The sequence below is a fragment of the Elgaria multicarinata genome, chromosome 10 (genome assembly GCF_023053635.1).
Source record: "Elgaria multicarinata webbii isolate HBS135686 ecotype San Diego chromosome 10, rElgMul1.1.pri, whole genome shotgun sequence".
NCBI lineage: Eukaryota > Metazoa > Chordata > Lepidosauria > Squamata > Anguidae > Elgaria > Elgaria multicarinata.
The window spans coordinates 2,595,896-2,617,311 of NC_086180.1; the positions used below are offsets into that span (position 1 = coordinate 2,595,896).

General features: G+C 48.3%; 1 protein-coding gene across 1 annotated transcript in view; it reads right to left on the reverse strand.

Annotated features, from left to right (window-relative positions):
* Nucleotides 1-21,416, reverse strand: part of ATP6V1B1 (ATPase H+ transporting V1 subunit B1) — a 77,002-nt gene that overhangs the window by 23,047 nt on the left and 32,539 nt on the right. Inside the window, exons 3-6 of the mRNA XM_063135272.1 lie at nucleotides 19,871-19,969; nucleotides 9,638-9,731; nucleotides 3,643-3,720; nucleotides 1,596-1,735 (exon numbers count right to left, since the gene is read on the reverse strand). Coding sequence (XP_062991342.1) covers nucleotides 1,596-1,735; nucleotides 3,643-3,720; nucleotides 9,638-9,731; nucleotides 19,871-19,969 — 411 coding nt within the window. The remainder of the gene's footprint in view (nucleotides 1-1,595; nucleotides 1,736-3,642; nucleotides 3,721-9,637; nucleotides 9,732-19,870; nucleotides 19,970-21,416) is intronic.

A 21,416-nucleotide genomic window follows, 5' to 3' on the forward strand; every position in this document is an offset into this window, starting at 1 on the left:
CCTTCACCTGGACTTAGAGGAAAGCGGCCCAAATCAAAGGATATGATTTGGAGGCAGGGTGGAAGCCCAGCACCTACATTTTAAAAAATTAACCACTGCTTTGCCGCAAAGCGATCAGAACAGCAATTGACTTTGTACTGCAGTGCAAACACATTGAGTTTGGGTCTACAGAGGGCCCAGATTCAACAGATCGGGGGCGGGTGTCCTACGCTGCTAAACCCTGCACTTCCGCTGCTGCAGGGTGGCAGCAGCTAATATTTATTTATTTATTTATTTATTTCACTTCTATACCGCCCCCATAGCCAGGGCTCTTTGGGCGGTTTACAGAAATTCTAAAATTAAGATAAAAACGAGTATACAAAATTTAAAATTCTAAAACACAGAACATACACACATAAAACATTAAAAACCGTTAAAAAACTAAAAGTGGGTGATTAAGATGTGCCGCCATATGCCTGGGCAAAGAGGAAAGTCTTAACCTGGCGCCGGAAAGATAGCAGCATTGGCGCCAGGCGAGCCTCGTCAGGGAGATCATTCCAGAGTCTGGGGGCCACCACCGAAAAGGCCCCGTCCCTCGTTGCCACACTCCGAGCCTCTCTCGGAGTAGGCACCCGGAGGAGGACCTTAGATGTTGAACGTAGTGACCGGGTATATTTACGTCAGGAGAGGCGTTCCGTCAGGTATTGTGGTCCCAAGCCATGTAAGGCTTTATAGGTCAAAACCAGCACCTTGAATTGGGCTCGGAAACATACAGGCAGGCAGCGCAAGCGGACCAGAGCAGGTGTTATATGGTCGAACCTTCTGGTTCCTGAAATCAATCTGGCCGCTGCATTTTGCACGAGCTGCAGCTTCTGAATCTTGACGGCAGGAGGCAGCATGGGCTTTCTGGCGGCCATTTGGCTCACCATGCTTGCCCCCTGCCCAGCTTTCGGCGACCAATCATCAGTTGCTATAAATCTGAAACGCCCCCACAAGCGACACCGGACCGAAGTTAGATGGCAGAAGAGCCGCAGTGACCTCACTCCAGCATAAACAGTTGGGGTAGGTCCCCGACTTTTTCTCTGTGCAGCTTCATCTATTTGCCCCTCAGTGGCTCCGAATCGACGGCTGCATCACATAGAATCATAGAACAGCAGAGTTGGAAGGGGCCTACAAGGCCATCGAGTCCAACCCCCTGCTCAATGCAGGAATCCACCCTAAAGCATCCCTGACAGGTGGTTGTCCAGCTGCCTCTTGAAGGCCTCTACTGATGCACTGCTGATTCGTAGCTGCCACAGGGCAAAGACAACATTTAGGCAGCCCTTTGGTGCAGTGAGGAGTCAGGAAAGGGCTTCCCTCCTTATTTCTGTGCCCCCACCTGGTGAGATCTGGTACATCCTTTGTCCTGGGCTGCTTAAATATTCAATGTGTTTCCAGAGCACGATTTCCCTCATTTTAAAAAAAAACACAAATGCAAGAATTCATTTCAAAACTACCTTCCAGTCCCTGTAACGAACACTCTGCTTCCTGTCTCCAGTTCCCCCAGATGGAGCAAAACCCGGTGCTGTTGGTGGGGTAGTAGAAACAGCCCCCCGGGCAACTCGGGGCTTGCCTACCTCATTGTGGGGGAGGCCTGCCGCAGAGAAGATGGGGATCTTTTGCCCCCTGGCGATGCTGTTCATGACATCGATGGGTGAGATTCCAGTCTGGATCATCTCTTCTGGGTAAATGCGCCCGTGAGGGTTGATGGGCTGTCCTGGGGAACGAAGGCAGGAGCAAGGGATCACTTGGGGTGGGGCAGAGCGGAGAACTGGCCACTCAGCAGAAATTGGCTTTCCCCAACCTGGGGCCCTCCAGATGTACTGGACTGCCACTGCCACGATCCCCAGCCAGCAGTAGATTTAAACAGAGAGAAATGATCTTCTGCTGTGACGATAGCAGGCCCGACAAAAGAGTTTCCACATCTGCCTGGCTTACAGAGAGCATCAGCCATTGGGCGGTATAAAAATACAATACATACATACATACATACATACATACATGCCACGTAGGCATCTTTCTGACAAGCCTTTCAATAATAATAATAATAATAATAATAATAATAATAATAATAATAATAATTTATTTATTTATTTCCCCCCTCTCTGATTGGATCGAGGCAGGGAACAACAGCAAGCATAAAATACAGATTAAAAACATAGTATACACTGCTAAAAAAAATCCTAAAAACATCCTAAAAGCATACTAAAAGCATCCTAAAATTCCACTGGATAGACCTGCCAGAAAAGATCAGTCAAAGCTGCATGACAGGCAGAAACCTACAGGTGCTGTTTGCTTCCAGGATGGAGATGATTAGAAAAGTTGCAGCTACTGAGGCCACAGCTAGACCTAAGGTTCATCCTGGGATCATCCAGGGTTCGCCCCTCCTGAGCACTGGATCCCCTGTGTGTCACTTAGGCCACAGCTAGACCTAAGGTTTCTCCTGGGATCATCCAGGGTTCGCCCCTGCCTGAGCACTGGATCCCCTGTGTGTCACCTGGATGAACAGGTTTGACCCCTGGGCGATCCAGGGATAAACCTTAGGTCTAGCTATGGCCTGAATTTCTGTCTGAGGCTCAGCTTTTAAAGCAGACCCCTAAAAGGCTTCATCACTAACGCTCTGTGTGCTTTTGGCTCATACTGAGTCAAAAGCAAACCTGAGAGGCTTTGGTTCCAGTCCAGTCCCTCTTCCATGTAAATATTGCAAGTTGTGATCAAGTTTGAGGAGAGGTATGTGGTAGGGGATGAATTGTTTTAAGTCCTCATAATTCAAAGGAAAGTTTGAGAAACTAGCCCATGTGGGAGGAATGGGGAACGCGTGGCTAAGTTGGCTAAGAGCTCCATCAGACAAGCATTTTATTACATGCTCATTGCTGGGCACTCATGGATTTTTGCGGGTCCTTCTCACGACATTGTCTGTCTCCTGTGCACCTCCTGCCCCTTCTGGTCTCCCTTCATCACGCGACAAAAAACCTCTCAGAAAGTCCGATATGTTTTCAAACACGGAAGTTGCTGCTATCTCCTGCTGTGTGCAGGAGAAGCAGTGGAATTAGAATGGCCAACTGAATGGACCTCGTGCACGTTGCTTACTTCCGCTTTCAAAAGAGGAAGTAACAAGCAATGAAAGCAGAGGCAGAGAAGTGACGGTAGGGAAGTGTGATTCTCCGTCTGATGGAGCTCTAAGGCTGATGGAAGTTGCAGTCCAGCAACATCTGGAGGCCAGATACTCCATACTCCAGCAGGTGCCATTGCCCAGTCTGTGATCTTATGTTCTTACAGATATAAGATTCCTGTATCCCACGCCTGACAGCCCTAATCTTTCCAGATGAAACAGAGGAACAATCACAGTTTTTCTCCTATTGGAAAAATGAATGGTTCCTTATTCACTGGTGGCTGTTTCTCTGTTCCACTTCTAAGGGCAAAAGAATTTCAGGAATTTCACAGGTTTCTGGGGAAATACCGAGTGTCTCAACTCACCCTCTGTGCCTCAGGTTCTTTTTGGGTTGCCCCAGATTCTGTGCTGGAAGCTGAGGGCCACAAATTGTGGCTCAAATGAGACACGCAGACTCTTCATTCTCTTACCTGCAGAGACCATGCTAGGAGTGTTTGTTATGAGGGGCTCACCGTTAATGTCCAGGAAGTCCTCCGCCATAACCACTGGTCCTTTGTCAATCGGTTTAGCGGAACCGTTGAAGACCCGACCTGCAAAGAGAAATGCCTGTGAAAATTTTGCCCTGATGTGGGATGTGGGGTTAGGGTTAACTTGCCAATAAATGCCCAAACTCAGCTTAACACTTAAAACCCTGCTAAGTGGGCGATCTTGTCCCCCCTTTCCAGACCTCTCGCTGTCAAACAGTGCACTAATTAGGCTATATGCAGTTTTATCTTGTCAATTTCCTCGTATGTTTCATATTGCACTTCATTCCCTTTGACAGCCGCAACTTACGAGGATATTGACAAGGCAAGGCTACACATGGACAGCCACAACTGTGCCCTTGCACAACTGTGAAAAACCAACCGAAACAAACAAACAAGCGAATAAAAATGCAGAAACTCCTGGAACCAAATAAGAAATATACATTATGACCCCATTTGCACAAATGTATGCCTCCCCCCCCCTCATCCGCAAAAAAACTGGGGAAAGGAGACTGAACAGGCAGACCAGAAGGGTTCTTCCGTGCAATATCATGGGATACCAGATGGAGGACAGAGGACGAAGGAGGGGGAAGAACAACTCACAGTGAGCCCCAGCATCCGTCAAACACACTGTGGGTTGTTCTGAAAATAACCCACAATGTGCAGGTAATTCAAGTAGTTCTTTAAAGCCCTTTTTATTATTATTTCATCCAGCTTTTTAAAGTGAAGATGTTCCTCCTGGTTTGATATCTTAGTGCTTGCTGCTTGTTTGCTTTAATCTTATTAGTCTGTTTTAAACTGTATTATTTTGAGATATTGTTGTGTTTTTACCGGGCCAGGTTTAAGGTTCTTGTCCTAGTGTACAAAGCCCTAAACAACTTGGGACCAGGATACCTGAGAGAGCGCCTTCTTCCCTACCAACCTGCCCGGTCACTGAGGTCATCCGAAGGCCTGCTCCTGGTGGTTCCACACAGATCCATCCTCCGACTGGAACCCACCAGGGGAAGAGCCTTCAGCGTGGTGGCCCCCCTCCCATGGAATTCCCTGCCTCTGGAAGGCGCCAACTTTGTATTCCTTTTGGCGCCTCCTGAAAGCATCATTATTCCAGGAAGCCTTTCCTTAATGTCCAGCCATGAGTCACTGTGTTTGCGTCTTTTAAAATCTGTTTTAAGTGTTTTATTCTGTTTTTATTTTCATTTTATCTTGTACACCGCTGCTCTTCCAGAACACTTGAGAACTACCAACTCAATCACAGCTTTTAAAACTCAGCTAAAAACTTTTATTTTCCCTATAGCTTTTAAACTTTGAGTTTGTTCTGACTCTATACTGTTAGCTTCACCCTTCCCGGTGCCTGTTTACACTTCCCTGTGCCTGTTTGCATTCTCTTTCCCTCCTTATTGTTTACTACAACTTTATTAGATTGTAAGCCTATGCGGCAGGGTCTTGCTATTTACTGTGTAATCTGTACAGCACCATGTACATCGATGGTACTATATAAATAAATAATAATAATAATAAATAATAATAAATAAATAAATAATAAGTAAATAAATATAATCAAATAAACAAAATAAAACAAGGTCCCATGTTCAATGCTGGGCATTTCCCATTCAAAGGATCAAAGAATCATCAAGTTGGAAGGGTTCTTGGAGATCATCTAGCTCAACCCCCTTGCTCAATTCAGAGCCTACAACACAGAATTGCAGCTACAGCACCCTTGACAGACGGCCGCCCAGCTTTTGCTTAAACACCTCCAGGGAAGGAGAACCCACCACTTCCTGAGGCAGAATCTGTTTCACTGCTGAACAGCCCTCACTGTTAGGAAGTTTCTCCTAATGTTTGGCCAAAATCTGCTTCCTTACAATTTCCAGCTTCCTATTTACCCAGGAGCCTAAACTTCTGGTACTGAATGCATGATATGAAGAAAGAGAATCATAGAACCATAGAATCATAGAATAGCAGAGTTGGAAGGGGCCTACAAGGCCATCGAGTCCAACCCCCTGCTCAAGGCAGGAATCCACCTTAAAGCATCCCTGACAGATGGTTGTCCAGCTGCCTCTTGAAGGCCTCTAGTGTGGGAGAGCCCACAACCTCCCTAGGTAACTGGTTCCATTGTCGCACTGCTCTAACAGTCAGGAAGTTTTTCCTGACATCCAGCTGGAATCTGGCTTCCTGTAACTTGAGCCCATTATTCCGTGTCCTGCACTCTGGGATGATTGATAAGAATTTTTCACCCCTTCTCATAATAGTAGCACCTGGAGTTCAATTGATTTGTAAGAGGTCTGGGACAGATTAAAAAGGGGTACTTTGCAGAACATATGTTAATACCATTCACTACCTACAAGATATGGTGGTGTCTGAAGCATTATCTCAGAGCTGTCCAACGTGTCATGCAGAATGAGGTGGGGAAATGAAGTGGTTCATTTGAGACGGTACCCCTTCAGGTGGTGGTGGGGATATCTTTGAATTCTCCTTACATGCAAAAAATAAAATAAAAAATCTAGCTGCAGGAAATTAGACATTAAGGAGAGAGTGAAACAAAACCTTTCAACCTGATGCACTAATCCATGCAGGGAGGTGGTTTTTTTTAGGAGTTTCCCCCCTCCCAAAAAATGGCCGCCACCACAGCTCCATTCTAATGTGGTACCATATGAAGATGGCTTTCAAAGAGGAGTAGAACACTCCATGGAAGAGAGGTCTCCCAGTGGCTTCTATTAGTCATAACGTCTAAAACTTGAATCTCCATGTACGGAAGGGGGATACCACATCTGATTCCCAGAGGCTTGGATGGTGGGTGTGCTGCCACCAGACCTTCCAGGAATATCTGGCCAGCTATGGTTGGAGTGATGGAGCCTGGCTTGGACAAGCCTGCAAAGGAAGCTCTACCCTCTAGAGAAAGTGAGGTGGTGGAACTCCAAATATTTTGTAGCACCTGAACTAAGGCCAGCCTCAGTGTACAGCTGCCCCACGCTGAGCGTGGCCAGCTTAACCTTTCCACCAAAGATCCATCTCGTTCTCTCTTGAGCACCCTTGCTTCACTCAACCTCCCCCACCGCCCACTTTATAGATTGGTTATCAGCCACCACCAGGAACAAATCAATACAGCTGCACTCACCCTCCTCCCACCTTCCCCCTGACTGGCAAGTCCCCCAATAGGCTCCTTTCTTCCGATCCTTTAAGAGGGACGGGAGAAAAAGCATTGTTGTTGTCACAGCAAATGAAGATCAATGCTGAGATGGAAATGGGACGAAGGAGCCACGGACCATGAAAGGCCAGTAACCTTGGTATTCACGACGCATTCTATTTGTCTTAGACACACATCAGTGAAGCACAAAAGAAGAAGAAGAAGAAGAAGAAGAAGAAGAAGAAGAAGAAGAAGGTGGTGGTGGTGAAAGAGCAAAAGGAAGAGGCATATGGGTAGAGAAAACCCCTTCTTCATCAAGACACCCTGCAGGAAACAAGAGCTTGCGTCCCTCTGGATAATCTGCCACTTGGTCACTTGGCTCTGTAACCCCTTGCCCCTCCCCCTCCCCCATTCCCTTTTTGCCCCTGTGAGATCACTTCCACAAAAGCACAAGTCCGCACGTCAATTCCTGCACTAGTTGTGCAAACCTGCCGACATAAATGACAGCCCAGATTGGCACGATTTGCTAGTGTGTTTGACAACTCTGCAGGTGTTGAAGTTAGGTTGATACCAGAAATCCGGGGGGTGGGGGGGGGCAAAGTGATATTCTCACCTCTTGGCAGGTTTATTATTATTTATTATTGCATTTATATCCTGCCTTTTTTTCCTCCAAAGAACCCAAGGCAGCATAATCCTCCTCTCCATTTGATCCTCACAACAACAACCCTGTGAGGTGGGTTGGGCTGAGAGTCTGTGACTGGCCCAAAGTCATCCAGTGGGTTTCCATGGCCGAGTGGGGACTAGAATCCGGATCTCCCGGCTACCAGTCCAACACCTTAGCCACTACACCACACTGGCTCTCCCCACCCTGTCAGGGTGCTATAGGCAACCAGTGTACCATGTTGGTTCATGCACACAGTGGTAAGTTGCCAGTTGGTAAATGGTTGTTTGTATTTACCTTGTAGTTGGCAGGTATCTTTTATTCCCTGGCTCAAAGAATAATAGGCATAAATGCACCTGAGCATCCAAGATGGTGGCATGCATGCAAGACATCCTGAGCCCAATTATCCTGGTTTTGCCATGAACACATCAAGGCCCTGTCTAGATGTCGTACTGAAGGCACATGCATGCGCCCCAAGTACGCCCCCAAAACGATAGTGTAGACTACAGCCAGAAGAGATGGAGGAGGAGGCTGGGGAATCCGGGCGCGTCCTTGCCGCCGCCTCCCCGCCGGTCTCCTGCTGCCTGGGTAAGAGCGACCCGGGTCACTCTTACCCAGGCAGCAGGAGACCGGCGGGGAGGCGGCGGCGGCAAGGACGCGCCCAGATTCTCCAGCCGCCGCCGCCTCCATCTCTTCTGGCTGTAGTCTACACTATCGTTTTGGGGTCATACTTGGGGCGCATGCATGCGCCTTCAGTACGACGTCTAGACAGGGCCCAAGTGACTATCCAACAGAATCCCATATCTCTGCCTTCCCCAAGCAGATGCCTTCCAGATTGCTGTGTTATCTGTACAGCACCATGTACATTGATGGTGCTATATAAATAAATAAATAATAATAATAATAATAATACAGATGTGTTGAACAACAACTTCCATAGTCCAACACATCTGGAGGACACCAGCTTGGGGCGCATTGAGATAGGGTGTCACGCAAGAGGTCATCTCCATTGAGACGTTCAACTGGGTGAAGAGAAGGGGACATGATCCAGGTGCAAAGTGGTGTCACCACCTGCAAGATCCATTGGAGAGACTTGCACTGAAGGAGCCAAAATGTGGTATCTTGAACTCTTGAGAAGATGCACCCAAACCACTGACATGAAATGGATGTTTCTCTTCGATAGTTAATCACAACAGCCAAATTGCAAGTTTCTGAGCCATCCCAAAGGAACGTGGTGTTCTGTAGCCTCTTTACGGCAGCATCAAACCATTCCCATTGGCATACCCTCTGTCGTACAACATGAAGAAATTTCCCCTAGAAAAGAGCACCACCCAAAATATACTAAGTTAAGTTGTACACAAAGTAACCTAAGGGTCTTTGTGTTAAGAACATGAGAAGAGCCCTGATGCTGGATCAGACCAAAGGTCCATCTAGTCCAGCACTCTGTCCAGCACAGTGGCCAACCAGCCATCGGCCAGGGATGAACAAGCAGGACATGGTGCAACAGCACCCTCCCACCCATGTTCCCCAGCAACTGGTTCCACACTTGGGTTTTAGGCCTCCGTCTCCTGTAGCCCTCATGGGCTGGACATCAGGAGAAACTTCCTGACTGTTAGAGCAGTACAACAATGGAACCAGTTACCCAGGGAGGTTGTGGACTCTCCTACACTAGAGGCCTTCAAGAGGCAGCTGGACAAGCATCTGTCGCGGATGCTTTAGGGTGGATTCTTGCCTTGAGCAGGGGGTTGGACTCGATGGCCTTGTAGGCCCCTTCCAACTCTGCTATTCTATGATTCTATGATTCATGGGTGATAGAGGTTTAAAATCCAAGTGTCTCCCCCCTCCTCTCATTTATTAAAATGGGGTCATCAGTAAGCTGCAGAAAAGCACTACCATTCATTCCACTGGGATTTGTGCAGGAGCATTTCCCATTGGATTGTGCTGTCTCAGGCCTGCCCCCCACCCACCCCCGCTCTGGCGTCCCAAATTCACTGCCTGCCTTTGATCTTTTCCTTCCTCCCTTTTCCTTTTCCTTTCTTTTGTTAAAACAATCCAATCTACTGTCACCCTGATGGCGCTTTCATGCCCCTTTGTTGCTGGATTAACTCACACTTCATTTTTGTAAATGTAGCAACAAGGCATTATATCAAGATGAATTTGCTCTCCCTCCATCTCCCTCCTGATGGGGCGTTACGTACCTAGCATATCCTCAGAAACAGGTGTGCGGAGAATGTCCCCCGTGAACTCACAGGACGTTTTCCTCGCATCAATCCCAGATGTCCCTTCAAACACCTGCAAAAGAGGAAAAGAACCCAATTAGGGGCAATTAGGGGGATTAACAGCAAATGAGGCCAGGCAGGTTCAGATGGGAAGGGACCAGGGAAGATGTTTTGCTGCGCATGTGTTCATGTGACCTGCACAGTCGAAGAAGGAACTTCACACCAACAAGATGAAAAGGAAAAATCTCCCTGTGAGACACCTTTGCTCTGTGGATTTCAATTTTTAACTCAGCTTTTCCCACGTATTGGACTATACCTTCCGTCATCTCCATCTGGGAATGGTGGGAGTTGTTAGTTCAACATGTCAGGAGGGGGTCAGGTTGGGGGAGGCTGTCCTAGTTCAATGATCAAACGGTACTATTGGTGCCACCAAGGGAGGCAGCAGCCTGCTTAGGGGGGCCTTGAGGTTTGCAGTACAAAAAATCTTTTAAGGGGGAGGGACTCTAAGGGGAAGTGGGGATATCCCCAAAAATGCTCAATGAGGACTGAGCATGCTTAGTGGGCACAGAATGCTGTTGGGTGTGTAGAAATGGAGTATCCCAGAAGAGGGCATGGCTGGCTAGGTGGAATCCTGAACAGGGGCATTTCATGCTGCAATATTTTGTTGCAGGTCTCACTTGTAAATTATGCTAACACTCTAACTAATAGCGTGTGCGTGAGAGAGAGAGAGAGAGAGAGAGAGAGAGAGAGAGAGAGAGAGAGAGAGAGGAGTGTCAGTTGTAAAGATACAAAGATAACCAGGCTTAATTGATCCTTGGTTCACCAGTACTGCCCCCTTCCCCTGCCGTCTGGGCATGCTGGGGGCCAGTGTTCTCTTGTGTGATTGGCTGGGGACTTCAGCTCTTGTGGGGCTTGCTGCCTTCTCATTCCCTTGCTGACTGTTATTGCCCTCTTGTTCTGCTTGGGGGCTTCCCCAAGGCGTCTGGTTGGCCACCGTGGAAACAGAACGCTGCATTAGCTAGGGAACTCAACCTGTGCTGGGTGGGGTTACATGCCTCCTTTAGACTTAGGATTGCAGTTTTGGTGTCCTCCTGGACTCAGCCTTGAACCTGGATGTCCAGGTGTTATCAGGCGAAGAAAGCTAGAAGCGGCGGGAGGCACGCGGGACGCAGATGGCGTCGTGAATAGGACGTGCAAAAACCCGTGAGTGCCCAGTAACGAGCATGCAATAAAACGCTCGTCTGATGACGCCCCAGGGCCAGATCTACACGACTGCTTTAAAGTGCTTTATTACAGTTTTGACAACTGTATATGCAGTGTGTCCTGGGCCCCAACCATTGTCAAAACTGTTGTAAAGCGCTTTAAAGCAGTAGTGTAGACCCTGCCCAGGACACATTCCATATACCGCTTTCAAACCGCTTTCATAGTGTTATATCCTAGGAGCAGTTCGGCATACATCCTCTCCTGCGAGGCCTGGACTGTACCAGTTAACAAGGTTATTTTTCTGCAAAGTTCTGACAAATAGCGGTTGAGTCTAACGACATTGGGTGCACGTTGCTGTTCCCCATATGCCCAACTGAGGTTGGCTTAGAAGGGATCCTGTCTTGCTCCAGGTGGCCTAAGAGCCCGTTGGATGCGAAAGCATGTTCTGGTGAGAACCTACCTGGAGCAGCCATCAGAGGGCAACCTGGAGCCAGCTAAAGGCCGCTGCCTGCCTGGGGCCTGCAGGACGAGCTCCCGGAGAAGATGAGAGAAGGATCCAATTATTACTCCCCACCCCGGCCCAAAAGAAACCGTTCCTCTGGCCCAGGCCTGCAAGTTACGCTTGGGCAAAAGCTGAGCTTGTCTCCAGCAAAGTTGCAAAAAGTTATCCCGGAAGAGAGGGGTCACTGAGCTGGAGATGTCTGTTCGTTTAAAATATTGATAGGTCAGGGTAAAAACCTGTCAAGGTGCCCCCCTCACCATCACATGTTACAATTTGTAAGAACTGATAGACAGCACTCCAAAAAACAAAACAGACAACCACGTATAGTGCATCCAGTTTGTGCTTTTTTAAACAGATTTAAACATATTTAAAAGTCTAACATTTTAAATTTTATAGCTTTATTTTTTAAAACACACACACACACAAATAAACAGATTTTTAATTGTGAAAAGTTTCAGTATAAAACACAATAAGACAGAGGTAATGTTTATTGATAAGCTAAAACCTGATATCAACGTAAAGAATGAGATGAAACAAGCCATGATGTATATTAATGTAGCTTATTTGGCTGCTGAAAAGGGTTGTTGTGAGCAGCGTTGTTGATCCCCGTTCACTCAACGCGGTTTGGCCTGTTCCTTATATCAGGTTTGACTTATCAATAAACTTTGCCTCTTGGTTCTGGCTCAGCTTAAAAGTGGCATTGTAGCATACTCTGATTTGTGACTGCAGCTAATGTTTTATACTGAAACGTTCCACAATTTAAAATCTGTTATATTAAAAACAAAATAAAGATATAACTTTTTAAATTTTTGAATTTTAATTTTTTTTAAAAAAATCTATAAAGATTTATAAACTGGATGTGCTACCTACGATTATTTGTTTTGTTTTTGGAATCTGTTAACAACAATACATTGTAAAGCTTTAAAACACCCTAGCAATATGATAAACACTTAATAACAACCAACAGTAATACCAAACCTGGTAACATAAAGCTCAGTAAAAACAATAACAGCAAATAAATAATTGCAGCTAAAACGACCATACAGCATAAATCCTTATTTAACAGGGCAATAGCAAATAAATGGGTTGTTTATTTGGAAGGCCAGCAATGATCATAGAATCACAGAATAGCAGAGTTGGAAGGGGCCTACAAGGCCATCGAGTCCAACCCCCTGCTCAATGCAGGAATCCACCCTAAAGCATCCCTGACAGATGGTGGTCCAGCTGCCTCTTGAAGGCCTCTAGGGTGGGAGAGCCCACCACCTCCCTAGGTCACTAGTCCCATTGTCGTACTGCTCTAATAGTCAGGAAGTTTTTCCTTATGTCCAGATGGAATCTGGCTTCCTGTAACTTGAGCCCATTATTCCGTGTCCTGCACTCTGGGAGGATCGAGAAGAGATCCTGGCCCTCCTCTGTGTGACAACCTTTCAAGTATTTGAAGAGTGCTCTCATGTCTGCCCTCAATCTTCTCTTCTCCAGGCTAAACATCCCCGGTTCTTTCAGTCTCTCTTCATAGGGCTTTGTTTCCAGACCCCTGATCATCCTGGTTGCCCTCCTCTGAACACGCTCCAGCTTGTCTGCATCCTTCTTGAATTGTGGAGCCCAGAACTGGACGCAATACTCTAGAGGAGGCCTAACCAGGGCCGAATAGAGAGGAACCAGTACCTCATGTGATTTGGAAGCTATACTTCTATTAATGCAGCCCAAAACAGCACCTGTCCTTCCTGCAGCCATATCGCACTGCTGGCTTATATTCAGCCTGTGATCCACAACAATTCCAAGATCCTCCTCGTCTGTAGGATATCGATGGAGCCTGACATAATTCCACTGGAGTCACATTGTGCACTGCGATATGATCCTATGGCCTTTTGACTTGAGTAATGGCGAACTTGCAGCTATTGACATGATCAGTTGGGGAAACAGAATGGTCCTTCTCGGGAAGCCCCTGCCCTGATTCCAAATGAGGAGGAAGGGTCTTTTCAGTGCTTGCACCTCGTTTGCAGAATGCTCTACCCAAAGAGGACCTCCTGGCACTTACATTGTGGTCTTTATGGTGCCAGATGAAGACCTTTTCATTCTCCCAGGCGTTTTAAGTGTTTGTTGGTTTGGTTTTATTCTCTGGCAGGTTTAATCTGTTTTAGGTGTTACACTCTCTTATTAGATTCATGCAATTAATGGTTTTAAGCCTTTCTTTTGTGAGCTGCCCAGAGAGCTTCAGTTATTGGGCCTGATAGAAATGCAGTAAATAAATAATTGCCTCTCCCAACCTGTACACGACGCTCAACTTCTTAGGTCCTTCTCTGGCTGCCTACTCCGAGGGAAGCTCGGAGGACAGCAACAATGGAGGGGGCCTTTCCTGTGGTGGCCCCCCAATTATGGAACCATCTCCCTGATTAGGCCCGCCTGGCGTCAACATTGTTATCTTTTCGGCACCAGCTTAAGACTTTCCTTTTCTCCCAGGCATTCAACAGCATATGCTGAGTTTTAACTGACTCCAATAGCTTTGGCCTGGCTGAGTGTTTAACATTTGTTTTAAATGTTAACTGTTTTTTTTGTTTTGTTTTTATGTTTTTAAATTTTGTATATTGATTTTTAATGTTCAGTCTTTTTAATCCAATGTTTTTAATCTTTGTAAACTGCCCAGAGAGCTTAGGCTGTGGGGCGGTATATAAATGTAAATAATAATAGTAGTAATAATAATCAACAAGCAAATAAAAACAGAGCAAGACGGCGGTTGTGCAAGAGCCCACGGATGCATGGAGGTCTGGGCAGGTTTGCTGCCATCTGGCATTCAGCCGACCCAGCTGGTTGCATGTGGGGTGCTCTTGAGGTCAGCAAACTGTTGGCTGGCCGGACCGGACTCCTCTCTCCTGACAGACGTGGGCTTCCATGCCTAAACTCGGCGCCTGGTGATTCCTCTTAGCCCTCCTCCAAGAGGCCTGCACAGCTAGGCCGGCTCCAGGTCTGAGGAGGCCCTGGGCAAAGTGGTCCCCTGGGGGACTCACTCCTTTGCCGGTGGCCCTTGGCTGCTGCCCAGAGATACCAGGTGACCGCGCCAGCCCCGGTGCTCCAAAGGTTGTCCCTGAGACTCTACATCAGGCTGATCCCAAGGCCATGATGAGATCCTGGGACAATTATCCTAGCTGGAGGAAAGCTCCTTCAAACTGCACCCTTTCAGAAAGCACCCAGGGGCGAAGAGAGGGCCCAGCATTCTCCCAAAGGCCACTCAGGCTGGAGTGTGAGCTTGGCTGGAGTGAAAGGAACCTTGTAACTGGATGCTGTCAGAGCACTTCACGCCTCCCCCCCTCTCCCTTCCTGCTCTGCCAAAGGAACCCCCAAAAGGCTCCTTGATCGGAATAATATTTGACACCATTTGAATTCATTGACCTCCGGACCACCGCTTTAATTAGATCCGTGTGGCCCCTTCCGAAAGAATGTTCACACATCTGCCAGCTGTTGCGCCGGGGGTGGGTGGCTGGGTGGGGGAGCAACGGGGGAATAAGCCCCCACCCACCCCGTCCGGCCCATCTCAACGTATATCAGGCTTTTCTTCTTCTTCTTCTTCTTTTTTCTAAGCTGCTTCTGCCAAAGGCCGGGGGCCCGGGAGCCTGACTCCGTAATAGGATTAGAAGGGCGCTGCAGAGGTCTCCGAAGAATTAGAGGAGTGAAGTTTGGCGGCTCGCCAGCAGAGGTCCCTGGCAGGTCAACTGCGCAGCTACCTTGCGTCTCAATAGGGCTGCGCTTCAGGCGTCGCTAATCAAAGCGGGGCAGGCAGACCGGGGATCCCAGATGATCGCAGAGGACAGCCGGCTGGGTTACGAAAGGTCAGGGCGCTTTCAGAGACAAGCATTCCCGGGGGGCACCTGCTTCTGCTCCACGTAGGCGCGGATTGGTCTGCTTCTACCCCCTCTCTTCCTGAGCGCCGCCACCCCCACCCCCACCCCCCACTAGCCTGCCTTGTCATTCTAAGCACAAATTTGCACCTGCTCCCAAGTCTAGCACTTGAGAGGCGTTCAGAGAACACCGAATGAAGACTGGCTGTGGCTTCAGATCTCTCCCCGAACCCCAGCCCATAGATAAAGCTGCTGGGAGGTCATGGAATGTTCACAAACATTCTGAATGCTGCCGGGAGGGGGGCAGTTAGGGACAGTCAGAGTGCGTTGATAAAACAATGCAGCTGCTGGAGAAAGTTTGGCTGGAAGACGAACTGTACACAGGGCTCATGGGTTAAGGTTAGCAATGTTTTCTGGTTTGTTATTTACTGTCACCGCTCCAGTGCCTTTAACAGCAGCCAGGTGATGCACAGACATTTATCAGGTAAAGCTATTCTCATCAGTGTATCTCTGTGCCCGGAACAGCTTCAGCTGCCAGATTTCGACAGGTCAATCTGGACGGATGACTGGACACAGGCAGGGTGTTGGAGTGAGCAGGGGAAGCTGAGTGGAGCAAAACAGAGGCAAAAGACGCTTGGCAGCTGAGAGGGAAGGAAGAGGGCTCAGGAGGCAGGGGTGGGGGAGGGCTTAGGGGCTAGAAACCTGCTTTTTAAAGACCGGCATGCTTACACATTGAATTCTGTGCCCAACATCGCATTCTGTGCTCCTTTGGAAATCATGGCATGCACACTCTCCTGCGCTGTCTAAACGTTGTCTTTGCCCTGCGGTGGCTCCGAATCGGTGCCATGTCGGTTATATGTTGCAGCGGCTGATTCGGAGCTACCACGAGGCAAAGAGGCGAAGATACACAGGGAAAAAAGCCGGGGACTTAGCCACGACTTTTCCTACAAGGGTGAGATCAGCACAGCTCTTCTGATGCTGTGCTGGGGGGCGCGTTCCCGGGTGGGAGGTGACCTTGGATTGGTCGAGGAAGTCGAGTGAGAGGGCTGGGCACAGGGGCGGGCTTAGTGAGCCTAAACCAGAAAACCCGTGCTGTCTCCCTCCGTCAAGAGAGCTCCCTGACACCCCACAGCAGCAATAGCACCCTTCTACTCTGTGCTGTCTCCTTCCGTGACCTAGCAGTACAAAGAAAACCCTCTCTTTGGGTTGTTGTGTTATATCTGACTTGAGCTTTCGATCCACGAAGAAGGCCGGCTTTCCTGAGATCTCAGATGATGCCAGCCTTCGATTTGCTTTGCCAAGTTTAATGTCAGTATCTTTCTCACTATCACTCTAGCCCATTATATATTTATGGCAATTGTACTTCCACGTACTTGTGTTGAACTGGATGCTGCTGGCTTAAAACCCCGCCCTGGTGACTTGGGCACTGACCCTTTGCTTGTAGTTCAAGAACATTAAACATTCACTTCAAATCCTGCAGATACAGACATCTTAGGAGTGATTGAACTGCAATAACTAAGGCCAGATCTACACCGTGCAGGAGATAGCACTTTGAAAACAGTTTGAAAATGGTATATGGAATGTGTCATGGGCCCAAACAGTTGTCAATACTGTTGTTTATTCGTTCAGTCGCTTCCGACTCTTCGTGACTTCATGGACCAGCCCACGCCAGAGCTTTCTGTCGGCCGTCGCCACCCCCAGCTCCCCCAAGGTCAAGTCTGTCACCTCCAGAATATCATCCCTCCATCTTGCCCTTGGTCGGCCCCTCTTCCTTTTGCCTTCCACTTTCCCTAGCATCAGCCTCTTCTCCAGGGTCTCCTGTCTTCTCATTATGTGGCCAAAGTACTTCAGTTTTGCCTTGAATACCATTCCCTCAAGTGAGCAGTCTGGCTTTATTTCCTGGAGTATGGACTGGTTTGATCTTCTTGCAGTCCAAGGCACTCTCAGAATTTTCCTCCAACACCACAGTTCAAAAGCATCCATCTTCCTTCGCTCAGCTTTCCTTATGGTCCAACTCTCGCAGCCATAGGTTACTACAGGGAATACCATTGCTTTAACTATGCACACCTCTGTTGTCAGTGTGGTGTCTCTGCTCTTAACTATTTTATCAAGATTTATCATTGCTCTCCTCCCAAGAATACTGTTATAAACCATTGTAAAGCAGTAGTGTAGATCCCGCCCAGGACTGCACACCTATCCATGCTTACCTGGGAGTAAGTCCCACAGAACATAGCAGGACCTCCTTCTGAGTAAATATGCACAGGATTTCACCATTAGTCTCTGTGTCATAGAATCATAGAGTAGTAGAGTTGGAAGGGGTCTATAAGGCCATCGAGTCCAACCCCCTACTCAAGGCAGGAATCCACCCTAAAGCGTACTTGACAGATGGTTGTCCAGCTGCCTCTTGAAGGCCTCTAGGGTGGGAGAGCCCACCACCTCCCTAGGTCACTGGTTCCATTGTCGTACTGCTCTAACAGTCAGGAAGTTTTTCCTGATGTCCAGCTGGAATTTGGCTTCCTGTAACTTGAGCCCGTTATTCCGTGTCCTGCACTCTGGGAGGATCGAGAAGAGATCCTGGCCCTTTTAAGTATTTGAAGAGTGCTATTTGAAGAGTGTCATTCTTCCCTGCAAAAGATCTGATCACCTTACTCCTGGCATCAGGGCTGAAAAGTATCCTCCTATTCCTAGGGGCTAGAGCAGACAGCATCTTTTAAAGGAGCCGTCTTGCGATCTTGTACATAGTTAAGCTTCAGGGCCAGCCCTACCATTAGGCAGGATCTTGTCCCACCACTGGTCTTAAACTAAGATTCAGTTGCCAGTCTGACTGGGTTCGGTATGTGAAATTGGTGGTGGTGGTGGTGGAGCAAAATATCCCAGGATCTTTAAATCCCAGTGACGTGCATGAGAATTAAGTCTTTGAACTGAGTGCAAAATTTGCCGCCTCGGCCACGCAGCACCTTCAAACAAGAGCATGCTTCCATCTCAAGGGGACCAGGGAAGCTTTCTCCTTGTCCTAAGGGCATCCTGTAACATTTGAGGCTGTAAGGAACGGATGTGCACCCAGTGGATGCTGGTGGTGGACCCTGTGTTGGATCTGCTGGCACGGCTGGGAAGAGAAGGGGAACACCCTGGAAAAATAGCCTCCTGACGGATCTGTGTTTTCTTCCAGAGATGGCTCTCAAGAGAGTATGAATAGGATGTAACTTATATATCACCCACACAGTACCCAAAGCAATAAAGATATAAAGTGAAAAACCACACACAAATTTAGAGTGTTGGATTTGCAGCCAGGAGGCTTGGGTTCAAGTCCTTGGTCAGCCATAATCTTTGCTGGATCAGAGCGCAGGGGGCCCATCTAACCCAGTAGCATCCAATACTCAAGAGTAGGCAGATGGGTGCATCAAATCTGGGAAGCTGAAATAAGCACTGGCAAGAAGATGCCAGTTGTCCTCTTTTTGGCCCCGGAACCTGGTCTAGAGTGGCAGACGCTTCCTGAAGGTGGAAGTTCCATTGAGCTGAGGCGTGTCTGTCCATAGCCACTCACTATTCACCCGTGGCAAAGAAAGATTGCACCACGGACAGTGGCTAGGGGTGACCTGCAAATTGGCTGACAGGTGGGTCTTTCCCCCGTCTCAGTCTCCATTCCCCAGTGGTACAATGAGGATAAGCAAAATTAGTGAAAATTCAAAGGTAATTGCAACTAGTTCATAGAATCGTAGAATCATAGAATAGCAGAGTTGGAAGGGGCCTACAAGGCCATCAAGTCCAACCCCCTGCTCAATGCAGGAATCCACCCTAAAGCATCCCTGACAGATGGTTGTCCAGCTGCCTCTTGAAGGCCTCTAGGGTGGGAGAGCCCACAACCTCCCTAGGGAACTAGTTCCATTGTCGTACTGCTCTAATAGTCAGGAAGTTTTTCCTTATGTCCAGATGGAATCTGGCTTCCCTTAACTTGAGCCCTTTATTCCGTGTCCTGCACTCTGGGAGGATCGAGAAGAGATCCTGGCCCTCCTCTGTAGCATTTGAAGAGTGCTGTCAGGTCTCCCCTCAATCTTCTCTTCTCCAGGCTAAACCTGCCCAGTTCTTTCAGTCTCCCTTCATAGGGCTTTGTTTCCAGACCCCTGATCATCCTGGCTGCCCTCCTCTGAACACGCTCCAGCTTGTCTGCGTCCTTCTTGAATTGTGGAGCCCAGAACTGGACGCAATACTCTAGATGAGGCCTAACCAGGGCCGAATAGAGAGGAACCAGTACCTCACGTGATTTGGAAGCTATACTTCTATTAATGCAGCCCAAAATAGCATTTGCCTTTCTTGCAGCCATATCGCACTGTTGGCTCATATTCAGCTTGCGATCTACAACAATTCCAAGATCCTGAGCATTCAGAACAGGTGTCAGGTTAAGCTCCAGATGGCCCTGGTTTAACTTGAGTGCATATGTGCTACCTCCAGTATCTGAGGCAGGAAGCCTATATACACCAGTTGCTGGGGAACATGGGTAGGAGGGTGCTGTTGCACCATGTCCTACTTGTTCATCCCTGGCCGACGGCTGCCTGGCCACTGTGTGAACAGAGTGCTGGACTACATGGACTCTCGGCCTGATCCAGCCTCAGGGCTCTTCTGATGTTCTTATGAGTCTGTCTAAGACTCCTGTCCTGGGTCATGTATCTCACCCACCTGGACAATTGCTTTTGACCCCACCACTTCCAGGACCTGCCCACTCCGCTGGGTGCCATTCGGGAGGGTGAAGTTGACAATCTCGGCATACTGGGCGAACTGGAAGGAGGAAGAAAGCAAAAGTTATTAGATGGCGATCTGGAGGGCAATTGGCATTGCTCTCCCAAAGAGCTGAAACCTAGAATCATAGAATTGTGGAGTTGGAGGGTACCACAGGGATCATCCAGTCCAACCCTCTGCAATGTGCAGGAAAACCAATTAAACCATCCATGAGAGGTGGCTGCCTAATCTCTTCTTAAAAACCTCCAGCGATGGAAACCCACAGCTTCCGTTGGTTGACTGTTCCCTGTTGTACAGATCTTACGGTCAGGAAGATCCTCCAAGTTCACGCTGGATATGTATCTCAGTGGCTAGTGGCCATCCCAGTTAATTCCAACAGTTCTTGCAAACCTATTTTGCCAACATCTGGCCCAAAATGTCTGAAGAGACAAGACATTTAGGCGAGGCACAAGCTTGAGTTGAACTGCTGAGACTGATTGAACGCAAGCTAGAATAGGCCTTCCCAACCTGGTGCCCTCCTGATGTGTTGAACTACAACTCCCAATAGCCCCAGCCAGCATATAAAGAGGGCATGAAGGTGTATTTCCTCTTGTCGTTTGCCCCAGCATCTGGAATTCCAAGGTGTATTGCCTTTGAACATGGAAGCTTCACTTTGCTATCCTAATCTAGCCTTCCCCAAGCAGATGCCCTTCAGATGTGTTGGACTACAAACCCCATCATCTCATCATCGTGACTGGGGATGCTGGGCATTGTTGTTCAAAACATCTGGAGGGCACCAGGTTGGGGGAAGGCTGAGCTAGATGTGCTAAAACATAAAGGAAGTGAGCAGGACACTTTCATACTTTACTTTGTGAATTCAGGGATCTGTCCTCGAGTTCAAGAGGCATGCAAACAGCCTTGATTTATGAATTGCATGTGTGAAGACCACCACTTCTGCCACTAAGATGCCCCAGGGCCTGGTCTGAGGGCGCAGGAGGCTGTGACCTTGCTGCAGTGAAGCAACTCTGGAGCTGATCAGTGCCTGGGTGGGAGGCTGCCTAGGAAGCCCGCAAGTACCAGCCTGAAGGGATGTAGCTCAGTGAGTAGAGCCTCCGCTCTGCATGTAGCACGTCCCAGGTTCGATCCCGGCATTTCCAAGTAGGGCTGGAAACGCTGGAGAGCCATGGCTGCCAGCCAGTGTCGACAAGCCTGGGCTAGATGGACCAAGGCAGCTTCCTCTATTCCTATGAATTCCATGGTGGAAGAAAGTTATGTAGGTGCTCCATTCAAAGTGACGGCATTCGTGTGTCTTCTGTACTCAGGGACTCGTTTGCCAGTACAGAAAGGCAGATTTTGCCAGTACAAAAAGGAAGATGAGGGAGAGTCAGATCCGATATGCAGTTAGGGTTTTATTGCCCTGCTGAACCTCGTTTATATTGAACCACATTTGGGGGGGGGGGGCATTTTGGCTGCCCGCTTGTTCACCCACTTAGGAAAGATTCTTCCT